The sequence below is a fragment of the Pelophylax lessonae genome (assembly GCF_965119305.1).
Source record: "Pelophylax lessonae genome assembly, chromosome: 5".
Taxonomy (NCBI): domain Eukaryota; kingdom Metazoa; phylum Chordata; class Amphibia; order Anura; family Ranidae; genus Pelophylax; species Pelophylax lessonae.
In genome coordinates this window covers 189,742,193-189,769,046 of record NC_138772.1, presented here as the reverse complement: position 1 = coordinate 189,769,046, position 26,854 = coordinate 189,742,193, and the positions used below count along the sequence as shown (strand labels likewise).

Below are 26,854 nucleotides of genomic sequence, written 5' to 3'. Positions count from 1 at the left end.
AAATCGATGTAGACTGTCCCTGCCTAATCTCTGCAGCCTGTCCCTAAAATGCTCAAAAAGATTGTTCACTGCACCACCCCCCACACAGCAAAATCGATGTAGACTGTCCCTGCCTAATCTCCAGCCTGTCCCTAAAATGCTCAAAAAGATTGTTCACTGCACCACCCCCACACAGTAAAATCGATGTAGACTGTCCCTGCCTAATCTCTCGGCCTCTGAAGACGTCTAACCAATGACGAAACGCGTTAGATGGAACGCACGTCGTGACGTCATACGCACTCGAGTGGAACGCAAACCGGAACTACCGCTCTCCACTTCCTGAGTCCACACGTATGACGGTCCTATCCGTTTGTTTGCACTGTTTGGATTGATCACGTTTTTACCTCACCTTTGCTGCTAATTTGAACTTTGGATGAGCATGTCACCTATTTGAATTTCACCTTTTGGAACTTTTTATGGATTTTACCTTTGAAGTGTGCGGGGTGTGTGAATAAAATATTGGAAAAACAATACCACACTATCCGTTTTTATTCCCCCATCACGGCTTGTGATTGGAGGTGATTTACAGGTGAGGCACATTCCAGGAATTGGATCATGGCTGGAGGAGATATATCCTAAGGTGGAAGTCTAACCCGCAGTGGCTGTATATACCCAGGGAGAGTTTATCCGAACCTGGAAAGGATCTCCTATTAAGCACACACGGTTCTAATGTCGTAAGACATATAGAACCCACAGCATCTGGTGAGTGGGCATTTCATTTATTTTCACGGTGAAGGAAGCACCAAGAAATCAAGCAAGAAGCACCAGCACTTTAGTCATCTAAGTTTTTTGGACTGTATATGATAATTATTTAATTTTTTGGCACATTGATCAGCTTTTTATCACTATACACTGGAAGGACATTATTTATAAGTGGTTTATTAATTTATCTACTTATTTATTTATGATCTATTTCTATCAGTGTATTTGATTGATTTAATTTTGAGAGCAACATATATATTTTTAGCACTATTGTAATTCACAATTTTTTCCACTAGGGGAACACTGCAAGCGCTATAGTTATCACTACTGTGATTACTTTTCCTTTTCAAAGCACTATGCCTTGTGCCACAACAAGGACCCTACGGGTACGGTGTTCATTGGGATTGAGCATTTTGTGGCAAACTGGCATGGGAGTAAAATGGTCAGGGAGATTTCCAAGCTTGAGGCTAGATGGATTTATAGGGCAAAGACATTCGCTCCACATGGTATGAATGTGGAGTGGTACGTCAACGACTTTATATCCAATAGTTAATTTTCTCTTAATTTTTCTTTTGGTTCTCTGATTCCTCATTTATTTATGTTTTAATCATAATTTTAACATTTGGAATTTGTTCAATTTGCACATACATCTTGTGTATATTTGTTGTGTTGTTGATTTATGTATTTTTACTTTTATTCCACAAGATGGCGCTGTAATTTGCTGTTCTGTGGGATTGTTTCGTTCCTTAGGGAGATGGCGCTGTTATATTTACATATTTTGCATATTCTAATTTAGCTTTATATTCCTTTGTCACATTAATGATTAAATGCTGACTGGCTTTGAGAGTACTCCCTTGGATATCACAAAGGATTTTTTATGCTCCCTGTGATTATGGGGGCTTGGTATATGGTATATGGTGTAGCTGGGTCCGTATACATATAATATAATAAAAGAAAAATGTTTATGCCAAATATGCAGATTTGCCCCATATTGTTCCTATTTATTTAGGCATCTTTGGGCTTATTGTATTTTAATTTTGGCTTTAACAATTTTGCTGCCCATAATAGACTAATTCTGGTTCTGTTCCAGAGCATAATGAACATCCGGCGGATGTTCTCCATTAGTTGAGTGCCGCTTGTTCCGTCCTGGGTACATAAATGTGCGCAATGCCATCTGCAAACCATGTCCCTGACGACATCATTGTTGACGAAATGCTGCTACGGACGGGCTACTGAACGTGTGATGTCATTGCACTGGAGGACGCAGCGGCCATCTTCTTGGAAGGAAATAATCCACACTGTTTATACGCTGAAGCCATCCTGATAGAATGTGAGTGTATTTTATTATTTAATAAAGCACTACTTTAATTTAACTTACTGCACTATGAGCCTTTTCACTATTTTTGGGGCCATATGAGGATCTGTGACTCATCTGCCATTCATGTTCCTGAGAACTTATGGAGATCTGTGGTTAAGTTTGTATGAACCAGCGTGGAGATTATTTATCTGGTGCAGTCTTATCAGCCTGACGGTAAGGGTCAGTGTGTTTGGTGACATCTGGTGGTGGTGATATGTTTAACCCAGCAATACCATCTTGGAATCACAGACATTTGCTGATTTAAACCGAATAGGACTACACACAGATTTTTTTGGAACTTTTATATGCTTGTTCTCTAGCGCTGCACCTATTATTTTATATTTTAGATATAGGTTAATAGTCTTAAGTGAAAAAAGTCCAAATAAACATAAATCAATAAAAAAAGTTTGTGAATTCCAGTAGGTGAAGGGTAAATCAGGTTAAGCAAGAAAATCCACAACTGATTGCTGTTCCGCTTACTAGAAGCTGGTGAGTATTATGCAAAATTGCTGATCACAGTCTGCCAGATGTAGTGAAGACAGTGGATAATCCCAGCAGCAAGAACTAGTCCTGTGTGAGCCGTTTGATGCGGTGTATTGACGGCGTCAGAATAACTCAAATGAAGGTGTGGTTACTGTGCATGGTAATTAATATGAAATGACCAAAATAAATGCCATAGCATAAAACCCCAAAAATGATGATGAACAATAGAAAGAGAGGTATTGCACTCACAAAAGATGCAGAGTGTTGCGTCAAGGAAGAAAAACCACCACTGTGCTTATTAACAACTCGTGTATATACTTCTTACCAGAAAAAAAGAGGGTGTGCACTTTAAAACATCCAGCATAAAGGAGAAAAATGTGCAACAAGGAATCTTATATTCTCCAACCAGTGAGGGATACAGAGAGGGGGAACTCACCCCTTAAATGAGCCACCACCAATATAAATGCTGCTTACCAGATATTAGTAAGGAATCAGCCTGTAGTTCCAAAAAGGCAATCTGATGATTGTAGAGTCCGGGGGTGAGCCTAGCAACCTCACGATATCCCACAGTAGATGCCAATGTACATATAGACCAATGGAAACCGTTTTAAAGACGCTGTCTGGGCGCGGCCATATTGGATGTGGTCATCTGAAGCCGCGGTGTAATCTGCTGTGTCCTTCTTCCTGATTCCAGGGAGTGTCCAGAACAGAATCAGGAAGAAGGACACAGCAGATTACACAGCATCTGCTGTGGGATATCGTGAGGTTGCTAGGCTCCCCCCGGACTCTACAATCATCAGATTGCCTTTTGCCACATTTCAGGCTTCAAACATAAAGATATAAAACTGTAATTTTTTTGTGAAGAATCAACAACAAGTGGGACACAATCATCAAGTGTAACGAAATTTATTGGATATTTCAAACTTTGTTCACAAATAAAAAACTGAAAAATTGGGCGTGCAAAATTATTCAGCCCCCTTAAGTTAATACTTTGTAGCGCCACCTTTTGCTGCGATTACAGGTGTAAGTCGCTTGGGGTATGTCTCTATCAGTTTTGCACATCGAGAGACTGAAATTCCTCCTTGCAAAACAGCTCGAGCTCAGTGAGGTAGGATGGAGAGCGTTTGTGAACAGCAGTTTTCAGTTCTTTCCACAGATTCTCAATTGGATTCAGGTCTGGACTTTGACTTGGCCATTCTAACACCTGGATATGTTTATTTGTGAACCATTCCATTGTAGATTTTGCTTTATGTTTTGGATCATTGTCTTGTTGGAAGACAAATCTCCGTCCCAGTCGCAGGTCTTTTGCAGACTTCATCAGGTTTTCTTCCAGAATGGTCCTGTATTTGGCTCCATCCATCTTCCCATCAATTTTAACCATCTTCCCTATCCCTGCTGAAGAAAAGCAGGCCCAAACAATGATGCTGCCACCACCATGTTTGACAGTGGGGATGGTGTGTTCAGGGTGATGAGCTGTGTTGCTTTTACGCCAAACATAACGTTTTGCATTGTTGCCAAAAAGTTCGATTTTGGTTTCATCTGACCAGAGCACCTTCTTCCACATGTTTGGTGTGTCTCACAGGTGGCTTGTGGCAAACTTTAAACTACACTTTTTATGGATATCTTTAAGAAATGGCTTTCTTCTTGCCACTCTTCCATAAAGGCCAGATTTGTGCAGTATGCGACTGATTGTTGTCCTATGGACAGAGTCTCCCACCTCAGCTTTAGATCTCTGCAGTTCATCCAGAGTGATCATGGGCCTCTTGGCTGCATCTCTGATCAGTCTTCTCCTTGTATGAGCTGAAAGTTTAGAGGGACAGCCAGGTCTTCGTAGATTTGCAGTGGTCTGATACTCCTTCCATTTCAATATTATCGCTTGCACAGTGCTCCTTGGGATATTTAAAGCTTGGGAAATCTTTTTGTATCCAAATCCGGCTTTAAACTTCTCCACAACAGTATCTCGGACCTGCCTGGTGTGTTCCTTGTTCTTCATGATGCTCCCTGCGCTTTAAACGGACCTCTGAGACTATCACAGTGCAGGTGCATTTATACGGAAACTTGATTACAAACAGGTGGATTCTATTTATCATCATTAGTCATTTAGGTCAATATTGGATTATTCAGAGATCCTCACTGATCATTCAGAGATCCTCACTGTACTTCTGGAGAGAGTTTGCTGCACTGAAAGTAAAGGGGCTGAATAATTTTGCACGCCCAATTTTTCAGTTTTTTATTTGTTAACAAAGCTTGAAATATCCAATAAATTTCGTTCCACTTCAAGATTGTGTCCCACTCGTTGTTGATAGTGTTGAGCGAACACGGACTGTATTATTCAGGTTCGTACCGAATAATTGGATTTTGGTTACCCGAACACGGACCCGAAAACTTTACTGTGTGTTCGGGTTTAAAATCCGTGCTCGGTCATTTTATTTCCTGTTTTGTATGTAATGGCGCGCTTTTAATGGCGGGCTTTCAACAGCCAATCAACAAGTGTTTAACTGGTGTGCCCTAAGCCATCCCAGCCATGCCTACTAATGTATTAGTAGCTGTGATTGGCCATCTGAAGCATGTGACCATGTCTTTATAAGTTCGAGACCCAGCGCGCTGCGTCATTCTGCTGTAGTATTAGGGAGAGAGCACACATCATACGTGCTGGCTGCTGATTAGGGACAGACAGTGATTCAGTGAAAAATTGTGTCCGAAAAGAATGCAGGGACAGGTCGGAGTGTAGGCAGGGAAAGTTATTTGAGCATTTTAGGGACAGGCTGCAGAGATTAGGCAGGGACAGTCTACATCGATTTTGCTGTGTGGGGGGTGGTGCAGTGAACAAACTTTTTGAGCATTTTAGGGACAGGCTGGAGATTAGGTAGGGACAGTCTACATCAATTTTGCTGTGTGGGGGGTGGTGCAGTGAACGATCTTTTTGAGCATTTGAGGGACAGGCTGCAGAGATTAGGCAGGGACAGTCTACATCGATTTTGCTGTGTGGGGGGTGGTGCAGTGAACAATCTTTTTGCCCTCACTTGAGCCCACTGAGGAGAAGGAGGAGGAGGGAGAAAAAAAATCTATTTTTATCAGTCAGTTGTGTGCAGCGTTCATCAGCTATATTTTACTACAAGTTAAAGGGGAATTTTTTTTTTTTCCCCTTCATAGCCTGCTTGCTGCTGAGCTGACCGTGACATAAGACACTGCTGTGTTCACATGTGCTATTGAGTGATTTTCAATTTTATACACTTTTTTCTATTCCACTATTCAATATACACCCTTTTGGGTTAAAAAAATTTAATTGTGGCATAGTCTGTACTAATCGATTTAAAAATTACAAACTTAAAGGGGAATTTTCTTTTTTTTTTTTTCCCTTCATAGCCTGCTGCAGAGCTGACCGTGACATAAAACATAAGACACTGCTGTGTTCACATGTGCTATTGAAAAATCACCAATTTTATATCATATATTCAATCTACACCCCTTGGGGTAAAAAGTATTAAATTGCGGCATAATCTGTATCGGTACGTGTGAGATACACCTTCCAAATATTTGGGGCGCATCTTCCACCGCCGAGGATTGCAGGGTGCTTCAGTTTGCCTCCTGTTCCGTACTCCTCCTACTCCTCATCCTGCCTTTAGGGTACAAAAAATAGTAATCGGGGCCTAGTCTGAGTCTGTACGTGTGAGATACACCTTTTGATATATTTTCTATTCCGCTATTCAATCTACAGCCTTTGGGGTAAAAAGAATTAAATTGCGGCATAGTCTGTATCGGTACGTGTGAGATACACCTTTCCAATTTTTGGGGCGCATCTTACACCGCCGAGGATTGCAGGGTGCTTCAGTTTGCCTCCTGCCTGTTCCGAACACCTCCTACTCCTCATCCTGCCTTTAGGGTACAAAAAATTGTAATTGGGGCCTAGTCTGGGTCTGTACGTATGAGATACACCTTTTTGATATCATATTTTCTATTCCGCTATTCAATCTACACCCTTTGGGGTAAAAAGAATTAAATTGCGGCATAGCCTGTATTGGTACGTGTGAGATACACCTTCCAAATTTTTGGGGCGCATTTTCCACCGCCGAGGATTACAGGGTGCTTCAGTTTGCCTCCTGCCTGTTCCGAACTCCTCCTACTCCTCATCCTGCCTTTAGGGTACAAAAAATTGTAATCAGGGCCTAGTCTGGGTTTGTACGTGTCAGATACACCTTTTGATATCATATTTTCTATTCCGCTATTCAATCTACACCCTTTGGGGTAAAACAAATTAAATTGCGTCATAGTCTGTATTGGTACGTGTGAGATACACCTTCCAAATTTTTGGGGCGCATCTTCCACCGCCGAGGATTGCAGGGTGCTTCAGTTTGCCTCCTGTTCCGAACTCCTCCTACTCCTCATCCTGCCTTTAGGGTACAAAAAATAGTAATCGGGGCCTAGTCTGGGTCTGTACGTGTAAGATACACCTTTTGATATCATATTTTCTATTCCGCTATTCAATCTACAGCCTTTGGGGTAAAAAGAATTAAATTGCGGCATAGTCTGTATCGGTACGTGTGAGATACACCTTTCCAATTTTTGGGGCGCATCTTACACCGCGAGGATTGCAGGGTGCTTCAGTTTGCCTCCTGCCTGTTCCGAACTCCTCCTACTCCTTATCCTGCCTTTAGGGTACAAAAAATAGTAATCAGGGCCTAGTCTGGGTCTGTACGTGTGAGATACACCTTTTGATATCATATTTTCTATTCCGCTATTCAATCTACACCCTTTGGGGTAAAAAGAATTAAATTACGGCATAGTCTGTATCAGTACGTGTGAGATACACCTTTCCAATTTTTGGGGCGCATCTTACACCGCCGAGGATTGCAGGGTGCTTCAGTTTGCCTCCTGCCTGTTCCGAACTCCTCCTACTGCTCATCCTGCCTTTAGGGTACAAAAAATTGTAATTGGGCCTAGTCTGGGTTTGTACGTGTGAGATACACCGTTTTATAATTTTTTTTCTATTCCGCTATTCAATATACACCCTTTTGGAGTGTAAAAAATTAAATTACGGCATAGTCTGTATCGGTACATGTGAGATACACCTTTTTAAATTTGTTTGGCGCATCTCCTTCCACCGCCGAGGATTGCAGGGAGCTTCAGTTTGCCTCCTGTTCCGAACTTCTCCTACTCCTCTTCCTCATCCTCCCTTTAGGGTACAAAAAATTGTAATCGGTGCCTAGTCTGTGTTTGTACGTGTGAGATACACCGTTTTATAATTTTTTTTCTATTCCGCTATTCAATATACACCCTTTTGGGGTGAAAAAAATTAAATTGCGGCATGCTTTGCATATTTGACTGTGAGATACATCCGTTGTATTTGTATACTGTTTTTCTATTCCACTATTTAATAAACACCCTTTTGGGGTAAAAAAAATTAAATTGCGGCATAGTTTGCATATTTGACTGTGAGATACACCCGTGCGATACTGTTGTTGTTTTGTTCCGCTATTCAATAAACACCTTTCTAGGGCAAGATCATAAATTACAGAAATGTGAGGAGACCGTCGAATAGGGGCTGTGGCCTGGGTCGTGGTGCTGCTGGTAGAGCTCCTGTTGCAAGGAGAGGACGTGGTCGATCTGTGCCAGCTACACGCACAAGTGAAACACCTTCCTCAAGTGTGAGTAGGTGACAGAACCTGCAGCAGTATTTGGTAGGGCATCATGCGCCTCTAGAATTGATGAGGCCAGAACAAGTAGAGGCGATAGTAGATTGGTTTGCTGCTGACAGTGCCTCCAGTTCCTTCACATTGTCTCCCACCCAGTCTACTGCAGAAAGGTCAGAGTTGGCACCTGCAGCCGATGTCCAACCGTCTTTCACCTCACCCCCTTGCAAATCAGGCAAGCAGTCTGAGCACCAAGTCATGCAGCAGTCTCTTCTTCTTTTTGATGACCCTGTCAGCAGGGTTTCCCAGGGCCATCCACCTAGCCCTGCCCCAGAAGTGGAAGAAATCTGGTCAGCGTAACACCTTCACCACCAACTTCAGCACAGCCAGGGGTAAACGACAGCAGGCAGTTTTAAAACTTGCCTGTTTGGGGGAAAAACCACACACCGCGCAGGAGTTGTGGAGGAGCATGGAACAGCAGACAAATGAGTGGTTGCTGCCAGCGAGCCTCAAGCCCGGCCTGGTGGTGTGCGATAACGGGCGAAATCTCATAGCAGCTCTGGGCCTAGCCGGTTTGACGCACATCCCTTGCCTGGCGCATGTGCTGAATTTGGTGGTGCAGAGGTTCCTTAAAAATTACCCCGATATGTCAGAGCTGCTGCAGAAAGTGGGGGCCATCTGTACGCACTTTTCAGCGTTCTCACCCTGCTGCTGCTCGCCTGTCAGCGCTGCAGCGTAACTTCGGCCTTCCCCCTCACCGCCTCATATGTGATGTGCCCACAAGGTGGAACTCCACCTTGCACATGCTGGAAAGACTGTGCGAGCAGCAGCAGGCCATAGTGGAGTTTCAGCTGCAGCACACACGCGTGAGTCGCTCTGTGGAACAGCACCACTTCACCACCAATAACTGGGCCTCCATGTGAGACCTGTGTGCCTTGTTGTGCTGTTTTGAGTACTCCACCAACATGGCCAATACCGATGATACCGTTGTCAGCTTAGCTATCCCACTTCTATGCCTCCTTCAAAAAACGATTCGGGCAATGATGGAAGAGGATGTGGCACAGGATGAGGATGAGGAGGATTAGGAGGAGGAGGAGGAGGATGAAGAGGTAACATTTCCGAGGCTTTCAGGGCAGTCATTCGCAAGTGGCTCCGAGGGTGGGTTCCTGCACCCACAAACGCCAGGGACACAATTGTCCAGCAGGGGCACAGTTCTGGAGGATGAGGAGGAGGAGATGGAGGAGGAGATGGAACCATGTTCACAGCAGGGTGGCACCCAGGCCATCACTGGTGCGTGGTTGGGGGGATACAGAGGACACAGACGATACACCTCCCACAGAGGACAGCCTTTCGTTGCCTCTGGGCAGCCTGGCACACATGAGCGATTACATGCTGCAGTGTCTCCACAACGACCGCCGAGTTGCCCACATTCTAACTTGTGCTGATTACTGGGTGGCCACGCTGCTGGATCCCCGTTACAAGGACAACGTACCGTCCTTAATTCACTCACTGGAGCGGGATCGCAAGATGCGCGAGTACAAGCGCACGCTGGTAGACGTGATGCTGCTGGTATTCCCACCAGACAGCGGGGCCACAGTGGAAGCACAAGGCCAAGGCAGAGGAGGAGGAGGAAGAGGTCGCCAACGCAACCAGGGCACCGCCAGCACCTCAGAAGGCAGGGTTAGCATGGCCGAAATGTGGAAAAGCTTTGTCAGCACGCCACAACAAACAGCAGCACCAGCAGCTCATATGGAACGTCTTAGCAGGAGGCAGCATTTCACCAACATGGTGGAGCAGTATGTGTGCACACGCCTACATGTAGTGAATGACGGGTGTGCCCCCTTCAACTTCTGGGTCTCCAAATTGGGCACATGGCCTGAGCTTGCCCTTTACGCCTTGGAGGTCCTGGCGTGCCCTGCAGCCAGTGTATTATCTGAACGTGTATTTAGCACGGCTGGGGGCGTTATCACAGACAAGCGCAGCCGCCTGTCCAGAGACAATGTGGACAAGCTCACGTTCATTAAAATGAACCAGGCATTGATCCCACAGGACTTTTCCGTACCTTGTGCAGAATAGAGATGGATACCGACCTTACCCAGCCATTGCTCTATTTTTGATCTTTCTCACTCTTTTGGGGTGTACCCTCATTTAAAATGACTGAAAAAAAGCAGTGTTGGCTACCTCGTCCTCCTCCACCGCCGCTTCCACCTACACCGCCCATAGGTGTGCGCAGCCTATTGCATTAGGGTGTGCACCCCAAAGTTTAAATACACATGCATGTGTTTGCCTACGTGTATAGGGCCCCGGTACATTACTCTCCCTACTGGCAAAGTGAAATAGAAGTGTGTGGCACTTCTCTTATGGCAGAGCAGGTCCGAGGGAGATCTTTCCCATCTCCTCACTGGCAAACAGAGCGATAATGCTAATGTGCCCTAGGTGATTAGGGTGTGCCCAGGCACACCCGGCACACCCTGCGCGCACGCCTATGACACCGCCACATCCACCACCACCTCAACCTCCCTCCTACTCCATATGGGCCTCGTCCTTCACAGATGAAGAACATTGTTTTATTTTTCTGTTTTTTTTTTTGTTGTTTTAAGTTATTTCCCTATCCACATTTGTTTGCAGAGCACTTGCCATGCTCTTAACTAGGTTTTGCTGCCATTTGCAGCACTCTAGCCCTTTCCATTGGTGTTTTAGAGCCATTTTAGTGCCTGAAAGTTCGGGTCCCCATTGACTTCAATGGGGTTCGGTGTCCGGGTAAAGTTCGGAAAAAGTCCGGGACACGGACCCGGACTTTTTTTTCAAGTTCGGCCGAACCCGCCAAACACGGACATCCAGGTGTCCGCTCAACTCTAATTATGGATCTACGCAGGGACATGCAAAATATTACCACTAGACTAGAAGATGTGGAGGATACCACAGACAGACATGACTCTGAAATCACAGATGCACAAAGAGCCCTTAACTCGCAAGCTTCCCAAATTAAAGATATGCAAAGACACATAGAGGACCTGTAGAACAGAGGAAGGAGACATAACATCAGGATAAGAGGACTTCCAGAGTCGACTGAACCCCCAAATCTCAATCAAACAGTTCTAGCAATATTTAACGATTTGTTAGAGAGACCACTAGACAACATCCTTGAGATGGAAAGGTTAAATCGAGCACTCAGGCCCAAAGGCAGCGATACTGATCCACCGAAAGATATTATTGGATGCTTAGTGAATTTCCAGCTCAAAGAAGAAATTCTAAACAAAGCTAGATTGAGAGGTAGAATCCTGTTCCAGGGTACTGAGATCAAGTTGTTTCAAGACCTGTCTCAAATAACATTACAAAAAATAAAGTCACTAAGCCCTCTTCTGGACGCCCTTAGAGAAAGGGACATACCATATAAGTGGAAATTTCCCTTTTGCCTCTCAGCTGGTCGCAGGGGTCGCTTAGCTCATCTAAGATTTCCAGAAGATATTGTCCCCTTTTGTGTTGCCCTAAATATTCCACAAATGCCTATCCCTGATTGGAGCTTCTTCCCAGATCAACTAAGAATGAGACGAGAAGAATGTATGGAGATTCCAGATAATAGGTCCCCTGACTCTTCAAGAAGGAGAAGGCTTTCTCAACCCGACTCACCATCATGAGCCTTTCATCGCACCCAAGGGAGAAATAGCCTCCCTCCATGTCCGGTGCACAGGAAACCCAGAATAGATCAATAACCACATAAAAGTTGTATAATGTAAGGTTAAACCACTGAATTCAATTTCCCTTCTTCTTGTGGATTAAGGTTAGATATCATTAATATTTTGCAGAGGGAAGTATATAGCATACAACCGCCATACGTTGGTCTACTTAACACTCTTTATTTTGCCATACTAGAGCTATGAAAGAGTAACGAAGAGTCTAATATATATATATATATATATATATATATATATATATATATATATATATATATATACACCACCCTTGTTGAGTTTCATATACAATGGGTTTTTCCACTTAAAGTGGTTTAATAATATATCTTTGACACTAAGAAGAATTGACATTGAGGGAATGTTATTCATCTGGTCTTTTTGTTTTTTTCTGTTTTTTTTTTTCTCTTTTCAATTGCTCTTGTCAGAATGTATGTCGATAGAACATATAGAGTTTCTGCTTCTTTTAAGATTGCTTTAATAGAGTTATTCTAATCATTAATAGATCCACATTCTCTTACCTTATTATACAGTTAAACTGTTTCTTTGACACTATTGTACAATGACACTAAATGGCGCCATATGGTTACAAGAACTCAACTTCCCACATGATATACGGCTCTAACAAGGTATGTTCTTTTTCAACCATCTTATCTCTAGTCTCTTCAAAGATTAAAAGTTAAACTAGTTGGTCCCACATTTCAAAAAAATATAATCCTAATAACATAAGATTCGGAAAGTGTTTGGATAAGAATGTGATGTTACTGACAAAGTTTTCAGTTAATGGTTTTTCTTTATAGTTATGTTCTTTCTTATTGTTACTATGCATTTTAGTATACCTTTGCATACTTCTATGACATCCACCTGTCATACCCACCTAACCTTACTATATTTTACTGTGAGACAAACATAAAACAAGTAATGTCCTTCAATTATAGAGGTGCTGTGTGCATCGTGCACACTTATTCTAGGTACTTACTTAGAATCATTGTTCCTGCTCCGCCCAGTCTTTTTCCTCCTCCTGACATAGTTTGGTACAGTGTTGCCAACCGTCCGTATATTTACGGACAGTCCGTAAAATCAGGGCACTTTTCTCCTGCCCGTAAATGCCCGTAGCAGGAGAAAAGTGCCCGTGAAAAACGGCAACGATCGGCTCGGTTCGGAACTGCGCATGTGCAGTTCCGGAAATGCCCGAGATGACCCGATCATTTCCTGTTTTCGGGCAGGCGGGCGGAGCCCTGGCCAGGGGGGGTGGGTCTGGCTGCTGTCAGGACTCAGAAGATGTGAGTGCGGCACGCCTACTTGTGACAAGGCGCCGCTGAGTGCTGCTGATTGGATGTCATGGCGCATTTCCCGCCACACCACCGCCAGGCGCCAGAATTTGAAAATGTGGAGCAAAGCTGAGCTTAAAGTTGAGCAGGCGGCCGCGGCGGCGGAATATGGAGCCGTGGTGGAGTCTGGAGAGGAGACAGTGTGACTGTGCTGCAGGACGGAGTCGGACACGGCCAGCATCCATCCACAGTCACAGAGGGAGTCACAGACACCAGCTCAGGAAGGCACAGGTCGGTCAGATAAAGGCATAAAGGCAGTCTTTGCTGTTCAGAGCTTCCTGTTAAGTTAATGCAGCAGATAGATTTATTTTGTGTAGATGGACCTGGGTTAATGTATGTTTCAGTCATTTTACTAAAAAGAATGTTTGCTCTGCCTCTGGCAAAGACAAATGTCAGAGCTGAAGACAATTTATTGTATTAGAAAGGAGCTTTTAAGCTACAATGTAAAACCATTTTCAGCAATCATTAGGCTTTTAAATTGGGAGAGTGGTTTAAGAGTGCCCAGAGAAGAACTTTAATTTAAAAGCCTAATGCTTGCTGAAAAATTGTTTTACATTGTAGCTTAAGCCTCCGTTTCCACTACTGCGGCTATGAAGTCGTGCTACTTCTAGCGCGACTTCGTAGTGTAAGTTGTTTGCTGCTTTCAGTGCGACTTGTCCCTCATTATAGAGGGAAGTCGCACTGAAGTCGGCCCAAAAGTAGTGCACAAACTACTTTTGAAGTCGTCGCGGCAGTGAAAACGGGTCGATTTTGAAATCAATGGCTTTTGACTTGCTGTGCGACTTGACATGTGTCAAGTCGCACAGCAAGTTGCAATAGTGGAAACGAAGCCTAAAAGCTCCTGTGAGGAGAGAGCTCATCTCAGCAGAGCAGACTGGCTGAGGAGATTCACCTTTTGGGCCCCCCACCAGTCTCTTCTATTGCTGACTAAACCAAGACAATTTCATTAAACTTTTGTTTAACTTAAACACATTGCTAATAGCAGTATCTACATGTTTATAGTTTAATTATTCATATTTGCACAGTTTAGCACTGAAAAAGGCTATTTTATGTACATTTTTGCAATGTCAGTAAAAAATTGGTGCCGTCCGTAAATTTTTGGCATTCTGCCAGTAAATTTTACTCCGGGAGGTTGGTAACACTGGTTTGGTAGGAGAAACAGTCCTCCTCTGAACTACCTATACCAACAAGTGAAGTGCCTAGCTGGACTAGTTGCACGGTTGGTCTTTCCCCCTCCTTTATACATACCTACCTTTCCACTTTACCCTCTCTCCTACATTCTCCCCAAGTAAACGCATCTTCTAAACTATTACTCCAACCTCCTAACCCCTACCCTCCTAGAGACAAGCAAGGTGATCTAGATACTGCACTAGATAGCATTCCCCCTATTGATACAATGACACCACTGCTAAGATATTTAGCAAGCTCTCATCTTTCACAAGACCACAGTCACAAGAAAGCTTCTATTAAATTGCTCTCCATTAATGTGAAAGGCCTGAATTTGCCAGAGAAGAGGTCCCAACTTCTACAATATACGAAAAAACTGAAATCTGATCTTGTGTTTCTTCAAGAAACACATTTCAGATCAGGTAAAATTCCTAAGTTTACTTCTAGAGACTATCCCCCCCATGCTCCATTCGACTAACCCCCTAGCCAAAACTAAAGGAGTTTCCATTCTAATCTCTAAAAATCTGCCACAAATAATTACTGACTCTATCGTAGATCCGGAGGGCAGATATATATTCCTCAAGGGCCATATTTGGAACAAACCCATTACAGTAGCCAATATATATTGCCCTAACAAAGGGCAGGTGTCCTTTTTTCGGGGACATATATGCTACTGTCACGTACCTGATCCGAAGCCGGAGTGTAGAGAGGGCTTCCCCTTGCGGCTAGGTGCAGAGTACCCCTGGAAGTGGGACAGGGAGTGCTGTGCCCGAAGTAGCACGGGTTGCCGGTTGGGATGACCAGATGGAAGCAGGAACAAACTTGTTGTGAAGTTCCAAGCAGGTCTGGAACACTTGGGCAATCCAGGCAGTAAAAAGGTACAAACAGGAACAAACTGGGAGAATGCTGGAGCGAAGTCAGGAGCCAAGCCGAGGTCAAGTATTGGAGAAGACAACAGGAATCCAAGAGCAAGCCAAGGGGTCAGGAGCCAGGAGAAGCAAAGTCAAACAGTCTGGGTCGGGAACAGGGGTCAAGATCAGCAGGTTTACAAGGCACAGGGAACACGGGAGGCTGTTGATCATCCAGCAACTAGTTGTTGTGATTGTTGGCTTTAAATAGGCCGTTTGGCACCAAGCGCCATTATGCACGGCGTACGCGTGTGCGCATTGGCGCACGCACAGTCCGGACTGTGTTTGCCCGTGTCTGGGCGCGCATGCATATTCGCGCCAATGCGCAAATTCGCTGATTGGCCAAGATGTTGGCAGTACCCTGACAGCTACCCTCGCCTCCTTCCAGGAGGGTATTGCCATTCTTGGAGGTGATTTTAATGTTCCACTGAATCCTCTAGAACAGTGGTCCTCAACTCCGGTCCTCAGGGCCCACTAACAGGCCAGATTTTAAGTATTACCTTGGGGAGATGCAGACTAGAGTACTGCAATCACTGAACAGCAAATGATATCACCTGGGATGGATTTCAGTTATCTTGAAAATCTGGCCTGTTAGTGGGCCCTGTAGGCCAGGGTTGAGGACCACTGCTCTAGAAGACACTTCTACTGGGACCTCTTCTACCACATACTCAGCTCTACGGAAAATTAAAATACATCTTCAAGATCTCACACTCCACGATACCTGAAGATTAACAGACCCCACAATGAAAGACTACACCTTCTTTTCGGCCCCTCACAATCGTTATTCTAGGATAGACTTCTTTTTTCTCTCGCAAAAAGATATCTCACTCATTACCAATTCTTAAATCGAGCCTATGTTTCTATCAGACCACCATCCGATTACCCTCACCCTAACTCTTCCTATAAACATACCATTCTCTAAAACATGGAGCATAGATCCAACGCTTCTGGCAGACATCTCGAATAATATGGAACTATCCGCCCATATCAAAGTATTCTTTACACTAAATGACACTCCGGATTCTTCTCCCTTATCGCAATGGGAAGCTCATGAATGCTCCACGAGGGGAATCTTACTTATAATGGCAACAACTAAAAAGAGAATAATGCAAAAAGAGACAACAACCTTACTAAATAAGATCAAAGCCCTTGAAATATCCCATAAACGCTCCAAAGCGCAGAATGTCCTCCATGAGTTGGAAGAGACGAGACTAACACTAAGGGAATTCATGATGAAAAAAAATTCAAGAAACGTTTTACCCTCTCTCAGGAACTGTTTTACGAATTTGGGAACAAAAGCAGTAAATACCTGGCCAGGGCATTAGCAAAGAAAAAAGCTATTACCACCATTCACTCTAACTTCTTCTTCGGGTGACAAAAAATCAACAAATGCAGACATTGCAAATTAATTTGCAGGCTACTATTCTAAACTTTATAATTTGAATCCTAACCCAAAAAACTCCCCTGCGGAAAACACGAAACTTTGGAAAATTACACAATTCCTTCAAAAATTCAACACCCCCCCCCCCCCCCTAACCCAGCAGCAAGCTACAGCTATTGAAACACATGAAACTAGGTAAGAGTCCGGGCCCTGATGGCTTTGCGCTCGTATATTACAAAACATTTTCACATCTATTAGCTAAACCTTATTTGGAAGCATTCAACTCTCTTCCAAATGCAACTCGAACAAACCCATCCCTACTTGAGGCACATATCTCTGTCATTCCTAAAACAGGAAAAGATTCATCCCTCCATCAGAACTATCGCCCAATATCACTCCTTAACGTGGATGTAAAAATGTATGCAAAAATCCTAGCTAACAGATTACTCCCCTTTATTTCTGATAAGCTTTCCACAGATCAGGTGGGATTTGTACCTAGAAGAAAAGCAAGGGATAATGCCCTCAAGGCAATTAATATCCACCACTATTTAACCAAAAACAAAATACCTGGATCCTTCCTCTCTCTTGATACTTAGAAGGCTTTTGACAGGTTAGATTGGGATTACCTTAAAGCGGTATTAACATCTTTAGGCCTAGGCGATAACATGATAACATTTATAATGGCTCTATATCTTAATCCCTCAGCCAAAGTGAGAGTTAATGGCCTCCTGTCAAAAGCCTTCCACATCACAAATGGCACTCGCCAAGGATGTCCATTGTCCCCAGTTCTTTTTATACTGACTCTGGAGCCCCTTCTCCGCTCCATCCGCTCCAATGTCAACATTCAGAGAATTGAAATTGGACAGTGAACATATAAAATAGCCGCATTTGCTGACGATGTGCTTCTAAAAAATCCTCACATAACTTTGCCACACCTTCTAAAAACACTCAACCTATATAATCAGATCTCTAATCTAAAAATTAACTACTCCAAATCCCAAGCTCTGAATGTAACTCTTCCCACCACCCAAATAAATCTCTGTAAAGCAAACTTCCCCTTTCACTGGACATCAGAATCAATCACATACCTTGGCATACAGCTCCCTTCCAAGCTCAATTCTATTATTGATCTCAATTTTACCCCGCTCCTGAAAAAAATAGACCAAGATTTACGAGATTGGCACAAAGCTAATTTTTCTTGGTTCGGAAGGGCAGAGATATTTAAAATGAATGTGTTGCCTAGATTACTCTACCTCTTCCAGACGATCCCTGTACACATTCCCTTACATGTTTTTCGGAGAATTCGAACTCTATGTAGACACTTCATATGGGCTCGCAAAGCTCCCAAAATTAAATTTGAACAAATCACGAAACCTAAATTGAAAGGAGGAATCGGATTGCCAGATATGTACGAGTATTATCAAGCCTGTCATCTTCAAAGAGTGGTGGAATGGCACACACATGCCAAGTCCAAAGATTGGGTTATATTGGAGAACTCATTCTCCAATGTCCCCATTTCTGTCTTTCCATGGCTTAGATCTAAAGATATCTCACCAGATGTATCAAATCACCCACTAATTGGAGCTACTCAAGTGTTTTCAACATACTTGCTCTACAAGCAAAATTTCCTCGAACCCGGGTTTACTATCACCCATTCTAAACAACCCTGACTTCTTACCAGGCCTTAATGACCAACACCTCTACCAGTCTATACATATCAAATCTTTAAGAATTTCACACTTCATTGACAGAGGTAAAGCACTGTCATTTGAATCGCTGAAAGCTCTACCACAAACCTCACACATTTCCTTTTGGGACTACGTTCAAATTCGTCATTTTACCACATCTTTCATCAAAGATAATAGAAACGCGCTTGAACTAACTCAATTTGAGAAACTATGTCTTGACGCTAACCCTGGATCACACTTGATCTCAAAAATATACGCATTGCTCTGGGTTAATGTTAAAGAAGATGATAGATGGGAATCAGACTTACATATTAACCTAACCACGTGTCAGTGGAAGATGATATTTCATATAGTCCACAAAGAGTCCATTAATGTAACAACGCAAGAAAACAATTACAAACTAATATCCCGCTGGTATCGTACGCCTCACCTCTTACACAAAGCTAATATCACGACAAATGTTGGAGATGCCTCCAATCGGGAGGGGACCTGCTACATATATGGTGGTCATGCCCATTTATCGCCAAATTCTGGTCAAACATCCACAAGCTACTCTTCCAGATTACGAATATTCCTGTTGATTGCTCACCGAATAAATTTCTCCTACACCAACATCATCACTACAATCCTCCATCTTATAAATCATTGACTACTTTCCTAATCAATGCTGCGAGACTGTGTATCCCTAGACACTGGGGAACGGCTACTACTCCCTCCATCAGAGAATGGTTGTCACAAGTTGAAAAATTGTCCGAGATGGAAGAGCTCATCGCAATTGCTCCTGACACTCCACTCAAATTTGCTAAGCTCTGGCAACCTTGGTTAACATTTAAAAATACAGATACATACTCCCAGATATTTGAATCATCCGAATAGAATCAAAATTATCTTTTAATGGAATATACTTCTTTGTGCATTCGCATGTGACAAGTGTTCATAAATCTGACGCAGATGCTATCCTTACTTGTCTCTCCCCCCCCCCTCCCCCTTTCCCTCCTTTCCCTCCTCCTTCCTTCACCTACCTCCCCTCCATCCAGGGAACATGCGGGCATGTTCCCCCATTATTTCCTTTACATAAAGCTCCATATAAAATTACCTCCGTGATACTTTAGTCATCCGATCCTACATAGAGATTCTATAAATATAATCCACCTATACTTTACAGAGGAAAACAATTCTACTGAAATTCATAAGATCCTTTAATGGATTCAACTCAACAACCCCGATACATTTGCTTCTGAATTCTCTTCCTGATAAGTTCCTTGTTATGTTATAGTATGTATCTTTGGTTTTGTTACCAATTCAGTTACTATTGGATCACCGAGAATGTTGATAGTAATGATCCAACTGTTGTACTCTTATTTATTGTGTACCTGTTCAATAAAGCTTTTTGAAAAAAAAAAAATGCAAACCAACCAAGGAATATGGGTGTCCCCTTCCTGGTTGTGTGGCAGAGGTGGGTTTATCATGAGACTAATATAAAATAATTACAAAATATATAACAGATAAAGGTGTAAACATATGGCTGGCCAAAGACATTGTGCTGCCTGGTTTCAAGAATAAAATGCTGCCCCCCCCCCACCCCTAAAAAAAATAAAAAAAATAAAAATCACGCCCACCAAAAGGACCCTACATCCATTATTTTATATAAATATACATAAATAAAAAATTTTAGAAAAGTATATATACTGTTATCTTATAACTCACCCCTGGACTGGTCCACCAAACACCCACTGTCTGTCCTCAGTCCTCCTGTCATTCCTGTGTCTGCCATGGCCACAGCCCTAAAGGATCCAGCCTGCCCTGCATGAGATGGAGTGCACTGATGTCTGACATCATTGTGCGCACACCACGATCACGCGAGGACCACGACGTTCTCTGGAGGAGACACTCCGCCTTAACATGCTCATCAGTTTGCACTACGAGCAGCAGGATGAGATGGGGAAATGCAGCCTGTAATGTGCTACAAACCAATGACACAAAAAACTACTGTAAAAAAATCTTGGGCTTCAATTTGCCGCCCCTATCAAAGTACCGCCTTGGTCCAATGGACCGAGCGGGACCCATGGTAGTGCTTGCCCTGTATTTACCAGGTATTTAACTTTTTTTCTGGATTGCAATTTTTTTTTATAATTTTTTTTTTTTTAAATGATATATAATAATGACAAATCTATATATGATAAATGTTTCATAAATGTATTACCTTTTGCACACATTTCATCACACTTTTTACATCTGCGGACACCATTTTCTTCGACCTCATATGAACCCGATTGGCATGTCTTAACACAAGACCCAAGATCTGTTGCTAGGTAATTATCTATTAAATGAATAGATAAATAAATGCACACATACATAAATATTTATAGCATTTAAATATATGTAAACACATAACACGACATATAGATGGCACAAATTGCATGGTTAAGGATGCTGATGCTGACAAACTTGGCCTGGGCATCAAAGTTTCAAAAAACTCTGGCCAAGGTTGAGCCTAAGGCAGAAAAATGCGACGAAGCTTCATGTAATTATAACAGCGCACTGGATTGCTCCCAGTCTGTGTTGCATTCATCGTTTACTAATCCTGACAATGAACACATTTTATAACCCCCCCCCACTAAACAAAGCCTTTTAACTAAAACAATATCATACAAGTTTTATTTTTATGTAATGTAAAGGAATGGTTTGATTTAAAGAAAAAAGTTTATTAACCACTTGCTTTTTGGGCACTTATACCCCCCTTCCTGTCCAGGCCAATTTTTAGCTTTCAGCGCTCTCACACTTTGAATGACAATTGCGCAGTCATGCAACACTGTACCCATAATAAAATTGTTATCATTCTTTTTTTTTTACACAAATAGAGATTTCTTTTGGTGGGCGTTAATCACTACTTGTTTATTTATTTTTTGCTAAATCAAAAATAAAAGACAAAACATTTTGAAAAAAAAAAAAAAATATTTTCATGTTTTGTTATAAAAGTTTGCAAACAGGTAATTTTTCTCCTTCATTGATGGGCACTGATGAGGTGGCACTGATGGGAACTGATGAAGCGGCACTGGTAGGCACTGATCAGGAGGCACTGATGAGGCTGCACTGTGGGATGGACTGATAGAGAGCACTGATAGGTGGCACTGATAGGCAGCATTGATGAGCACTGATAGGTGGCTCTGATGGGCACTGATAGGCACTGGTAGGCAGCACTGATAAGTGACACTGATGATGAGGCACTGATGGGCACTGATTAGCAGCACTGAGAGATGGCACTGGTGGGCACTGACTAGCAGCACTGGAGGGCACTGATTAGCAGCACTGGTGGGCCCTAAGGGGACTGATGTCCCTCTAACAGAAGCCGGGTAACACTGACAGCGTGAGGGGAAAAAAAGCCAATAACTGACTTCTTTTTATTTCCGTGATGAGCTGTCATTGGCTGACAGCTGATCATGTGGTAAAGGGCCCGCTGCGATTGACCATTTATCCGGATCTGTGATGAGCCGAGTCCCAAGGGAGCGCGCAAGCAGCACAAGAATGGAAGGATATCCATGTACGCCCTCCTGGCATTTTAATCCCGCGCTGTAGCTGTCTTTCAGCTCCAAGTGGTTAAGCAAAATAAAAGACTCATTAGTTGTTTGTGGGGTTGTTTCTCAGGAGTTTGGGCTTGGCCCTTTAGTTCCAGTTAAGGGAACTCTTAAAGTGGTTGTATACCTATAATTAGGCTTACCTATAGGTGCTGTAAATATCTCCTAAATTTGCACCATTTAGGAGATATTTACATTTCATGCAGCCAATGACATCATCGACGCATGTGCTCTGAAGAAACGGCCACCTGTGCCGTTTCTTCAGAGCCCTGTACCGTGACCGGTGGCTCCTGTGTGCATGGGCGAGAGTGACGTCACACGGCTCTGGCCAGTAATACAGCCTGAGTCCAATCTCCCAGAAGGAAGATGGGCGAAGATGGATGTGGCCGGCAGCGGGGACAACGCGGGCTTCGTTGCAGGTAAGTGTCACATAATGTGCTAGTATGCGATGCATACTAGCACATTAAGCATTTACTTTGCAGGGGGGAAAAAAAACTAAAAAAAAGGAGTTTACTTCCTCCTTAAGGCGTCAGCATACTAAGGCATTTTGGACAATTTCATGCTCCCAACTTTGTGGGAACAGTTTGGGGATAGCCCCTTCCTGATTCAACATGACTGTGCACCAGTGCACAAACAAGGTCCATAAAGACATGGATCTCTTGCAGACATAACTGTGTAAACGTAGGAATCAGAGTTGATAATTTAGAGAGTGCTTTTTCTTCTCACCTGAAGTTTGTTAGTCCACATTTGTTTTTACCAAATCATGTGCTAGCAAAACTCTTGACTTATTTTAAATTTCCCTTGCTTATGACTCTGTACTTAACTTGACGACAACTCCCCTTATTTACTAAAATTCACTTTGCTAAGTGAACTTTCACTTTGCTGGACGATCAGCCCTAATCCTTTAGTAAATCAACCCCTCTGTTTTGCACTGTACTTCTTTAGAGCACAGTTATAGAGGATTGCAAGGTCTGAAAGCCCAAGGACAGACCAGTTCAGCTCTTGGGCTTAGTGTGGGACTCTGGCTGCCTACTAAATGGGTGTACTGAGCAGGATTGGTCACATGCAAGAAAAAAAAACACTTTCCTTTATAGAAAGGTATACAGATTTTTTATTTAATTAGGTCATGACATTTGGACAGTTTTCATAAATAAAAAAATGTGCTGGGTGGTGTCATGGAATATTTTGATTGAGAAGAAACAATTAAATCATCTACATGTAGCACCCTCCTAGGTAGGTGCTAGGTAAAAGTATTGTTTGCTCTGCCTGCTTCACAGGGGAGCCTGATAAGTAGTTAGGCCTGTTGCATGTGTCCATGTGTGATTCATTTGGTCTGAGGGAGTGTCCCCACTGTATCCAATAGGGGAGCCTGGTGGACAGTGGAGGAAACCCAGCAAGTGACACAGGCTTTTGTGGCTGTCCCAGTGGGTTGGCATAACAGTGGTGCATCCTGGGATAGGTCATAAAAGCCAAGGGCACATGTGACAGGGTGTTTTTTGGGCGGGAAGCCAGGTCCCAGGAGGAGGGTGACGGCAGACCGGAGAGCCGAAGAAACCCACCCTGTGGGATACAGGGGTGCGGATGGTGCCGACGGAAGACTGGCTTTGTGCACCGGAGGAGGCATAGAGCACTTGGGTCTGGTATATAGTCAGTGTCTGAGTGTTGCCATGCAGATGCAAGCTTGGGGCCAGTGCAGGCACTGCGACAATCTGCCATTGCAGGCAGAAAAGAGTGAAGGTCGGCCCAGAAAATTGAGTGTGACATGGGAGACCGGGGTCACTCATGCTCTGTCAGCTGCGGAGTCTGGGCCTCTCCTGGGCCGTGGAAGAGGAGTGCTGTGGTTCATGATGCAGTTGGAGTCCATGCAGTCTGTCAGTGGCCCAGCGTGCACATGGAAGGAGACCCCAATGTCCGAGCCAGGATGCATGCAAGTAGTGTGGGCCGGGGATTGGCCACCTGGTGGATTGAAAACTGCAGCGGCAGAGAAGAAGTCTGCTCCCACACAGGCAGAGGGGAGAAAATGGCCAGCGGTGACAAGGGCTGCTAGTGTGAGTGTGAGCAGCGAGTAGGAGACCGGGGTCATTGATTTGGGGTCTCCCAGCTTCCAGAATCATTTCAGATCCTTGGAGGAGGGATTGGATGTTTGGAAGTCTGAGGAAGAGACTGAATGGTGTGGTAGTGCGGGGACAGTGTGCCAGGAATCTGGGGTTCTGCGAGGCCTACGCTAATCGGGTCCCAGATCTATCCCCACCTAGGAACTATGCCTGGGCTTGGGATCAAAATGAGGCCTATGCCTCCCTCATCAAAAGAGAAGAGAACCTATACTTCCCAGCTGGGAGAGGTAATCGGAAGACCCTCCGCAGATTTTCCAGGATGCAGAGGTGGATACAGAGGAAGGTGGCCTTAGAGTATGGGTATGACTATTCCTATGCTCCATGGGAAGTCATGCTAGAGATAGAGGCCAATAGAGAGTCCTGGTGTGATGAAGGTATATGGGACTTCCTCTTTGTACCCAAGTCATATCGCAATCAGTCCAGGCTGGACTTGTGGAAGACTTTGGGGGTCTGCAGGAAGGAGATTGCTGAAAGAGCAGGAAGGAGATTGCTGAAACCGGAAGCAGGAAGCAGGACTGTGTGTGTGCGTACGTGTGTGCAGAGAGAGGAGGAGGAGGAGAAGGTGCTGCGGGGGAGCCGGTGCGGGAGATCTCCGGGAACCGAGGGGTCCGGTAACTGAAGGGGAGGATCATCTGAGCGGTGGCAGAGGAGGACTAAAGGACTGAGTACCCCCCCACCCCTCAGAAGAGCGGCGGCGGCGTCCGGGCTAGAACCCCCCTCCCCCCTGTAAGGAAGCGGGCTAGAACCCCTCCTCCCTTGTGCGGCGGCGTCCGGTGCTAAGACCCCCCCCCCCTTGTTGCGGGCGGCGTGCGGGAACCCCCCCCTCCCCACAGAGAGGAGCAGAGGAGACTAGCTGACAGGGATTGACCGAGGGAGGCGGGGTGCTGTGAGGAGACTGACTGACTCACCGTCAGGAACTGCTAGTGACAGGCTTAAAGGGACACACACTAGGTAAGTAAGACTGGTGACTTAGATTGAACAGTGACTGAGGGGGTAGTGTAGTACCTGAGTATCTGTGAGTACCTAGTGCTACCTGAGTGTACTGTGAGTGGGTGCGTCTAACCGGGCTGCGACTGAGTGTTGTGCGTCTGACCGGGCTGTGCGACTGAGTGTTGTGCGTCTGCCCGGGCTGTGCGACTGAGTGTTGTGCGTCTGACCGGGCTGTGCAACTGAGTGTTGTGCGTCTGACCGGGCTGTGCGACTCAGGGTGGTGCGTCTGACCGGGCTGCGACTGAGTGTTGTGCGTCTGACCGGCCTGCGACTGAGTGTTGTGCGTCTGACCGGGCTGTGCGACTGAGTGTTGTGCGTCTGACCGGGCTGTGCGACTGAGTGTTGTGCGTCTGACCGGGCTGTGCGACTCAGGGTGGTGCGTCTGACCGGGCTGTGCGACTGAGTGTTGTGCGTCTGACCGGGCTGTGCGACTGAGTGTTGTGCGTCTGACCGGGCTGTGCGACTCAGGGTGGTGCGTCTGACCAGGCTGTGCGACTCAGTGTTGTGCGTCTGACCGGGCTGTGCGACTGAGTGTTGTGCGTCTGACCGGGCTGTGCGACTTAGTGTTGTGCGTCTGACCGGGCTGTGCGACTGAGTGTTGTGCATCTGACCGGGCTGTGCGACTCAGGGTGGTGCGTCTGACCGGCCTGCGACTGAGTGTTGTGCGTCTGACCGGCCTGCGACTGAGTGTTGTGCGTCTGACCGGGCTGTGCGACTGAGTGTTGTGCGTCTGACCGGGCTGTGCGACTGAGTGTTGTGCGTCTGACCGGGCTGTGCGACTGAGTGTTGTGCGTCTGACCGGGCTGTGCGACTGAGTGTTGTGCGTCTGACCGGGCTGTGCGACTGAGTGTTGTGCGTCTGACCGGGCTGTGCAACTGAGTGTTGTGCGTCTGACCGGGCTGTGCGACTCAGGGTGGTGCGTCTGACCGGGCTGCGACTGAGTGTTGTGCGTCTGACCGGGCTGTGCGACTCAGTGTTGTGCGTCTGACCGGGCTGTGCGACTCAGTGTTGTGCGTCTGACCGGGCTGTGCGACTCAGTGTTGTGCGTCTGACCGGGCTGTGCGACTCAGGGTGGTGCGTCTGACCGGGCTGTGCGACTGAGTGTTGTGCGTCTGACCGGGCTGTGCGACTCAGTGTTGTGCGTCTGACCGGGCTGTGCGACTCGGTGTTGTGCGTCTGACCGGGCTGTGCGACTCGGTGTTGTGCGTCTGACCGGGCTGTGCGACTCAGTGTTGTGCGTCTGACCGGGCTGTGCGACTCAGTGTTGTGCGTCTGACCAGGCTGTGCGACTCAGTGTTGTGCGTCTGACCGGGCTGTGCGACTTAATGTTGTGCGTCTGACCGGGCTGTGCGACTTAGTGTTGTGCGACTTAGTGTTGTGCGTCTGACCGGGCTGTGCGACTGAGTGTTGTGCGTCTGACCGGGCTGTGAGATTGTGAGTGTTGTGCAACTGAGTGTCAAGTGAGTGGAGCGGAATACCAGAGGGTGAGAAGGTAGCGTTAGGAAGCCAGGAAATAGCCACATAGGATAGACTTAAATCGCTGAATCCCCATTAGATTAGATTAGTAGGTACAATGCCCGGCGGGTGTGGAGATGCGACTCGGTGTACATCTTGTGATATGTATGCGTTCCTCAGACATGTGATCGAGGGCGAATACATATGCGCAAAATGTAAGCACGTTGCTTCCCTGGAAGCTCAGGTCCTGAATCTAGGGAAGCAACTGGCAACACTGAGACGAATGTCCATACCGGAGGAGAGCCAGGATCGTACCAGTCAGGTGCAGACAGGGGTCTGCACAGA

General features: G+C 45.1%; 1 protein-coding gene across 1 annotated transcript in view; it reads right to left on the bottom strand.

Moving 5' to 3' along the window:
• The window catches only part of LOC309556458 (epidermal growth factor receptor-like), a 285,296-nt gene that overhangs the window by 106,827 nt on the left and 151,615 nt on the right, over positions 1-26,854 (bottom strand). The window contains exon 9 of the mRNA XM_082258918.1: positions 20,579-20,695. Coding sequence (XP_082115044.1) covers positions 20,579-20,695 — 117 coding nt within the window. The remainder of the gene's footprint in view (positions 1-20,578; positions 20,696-26,854) is intronic.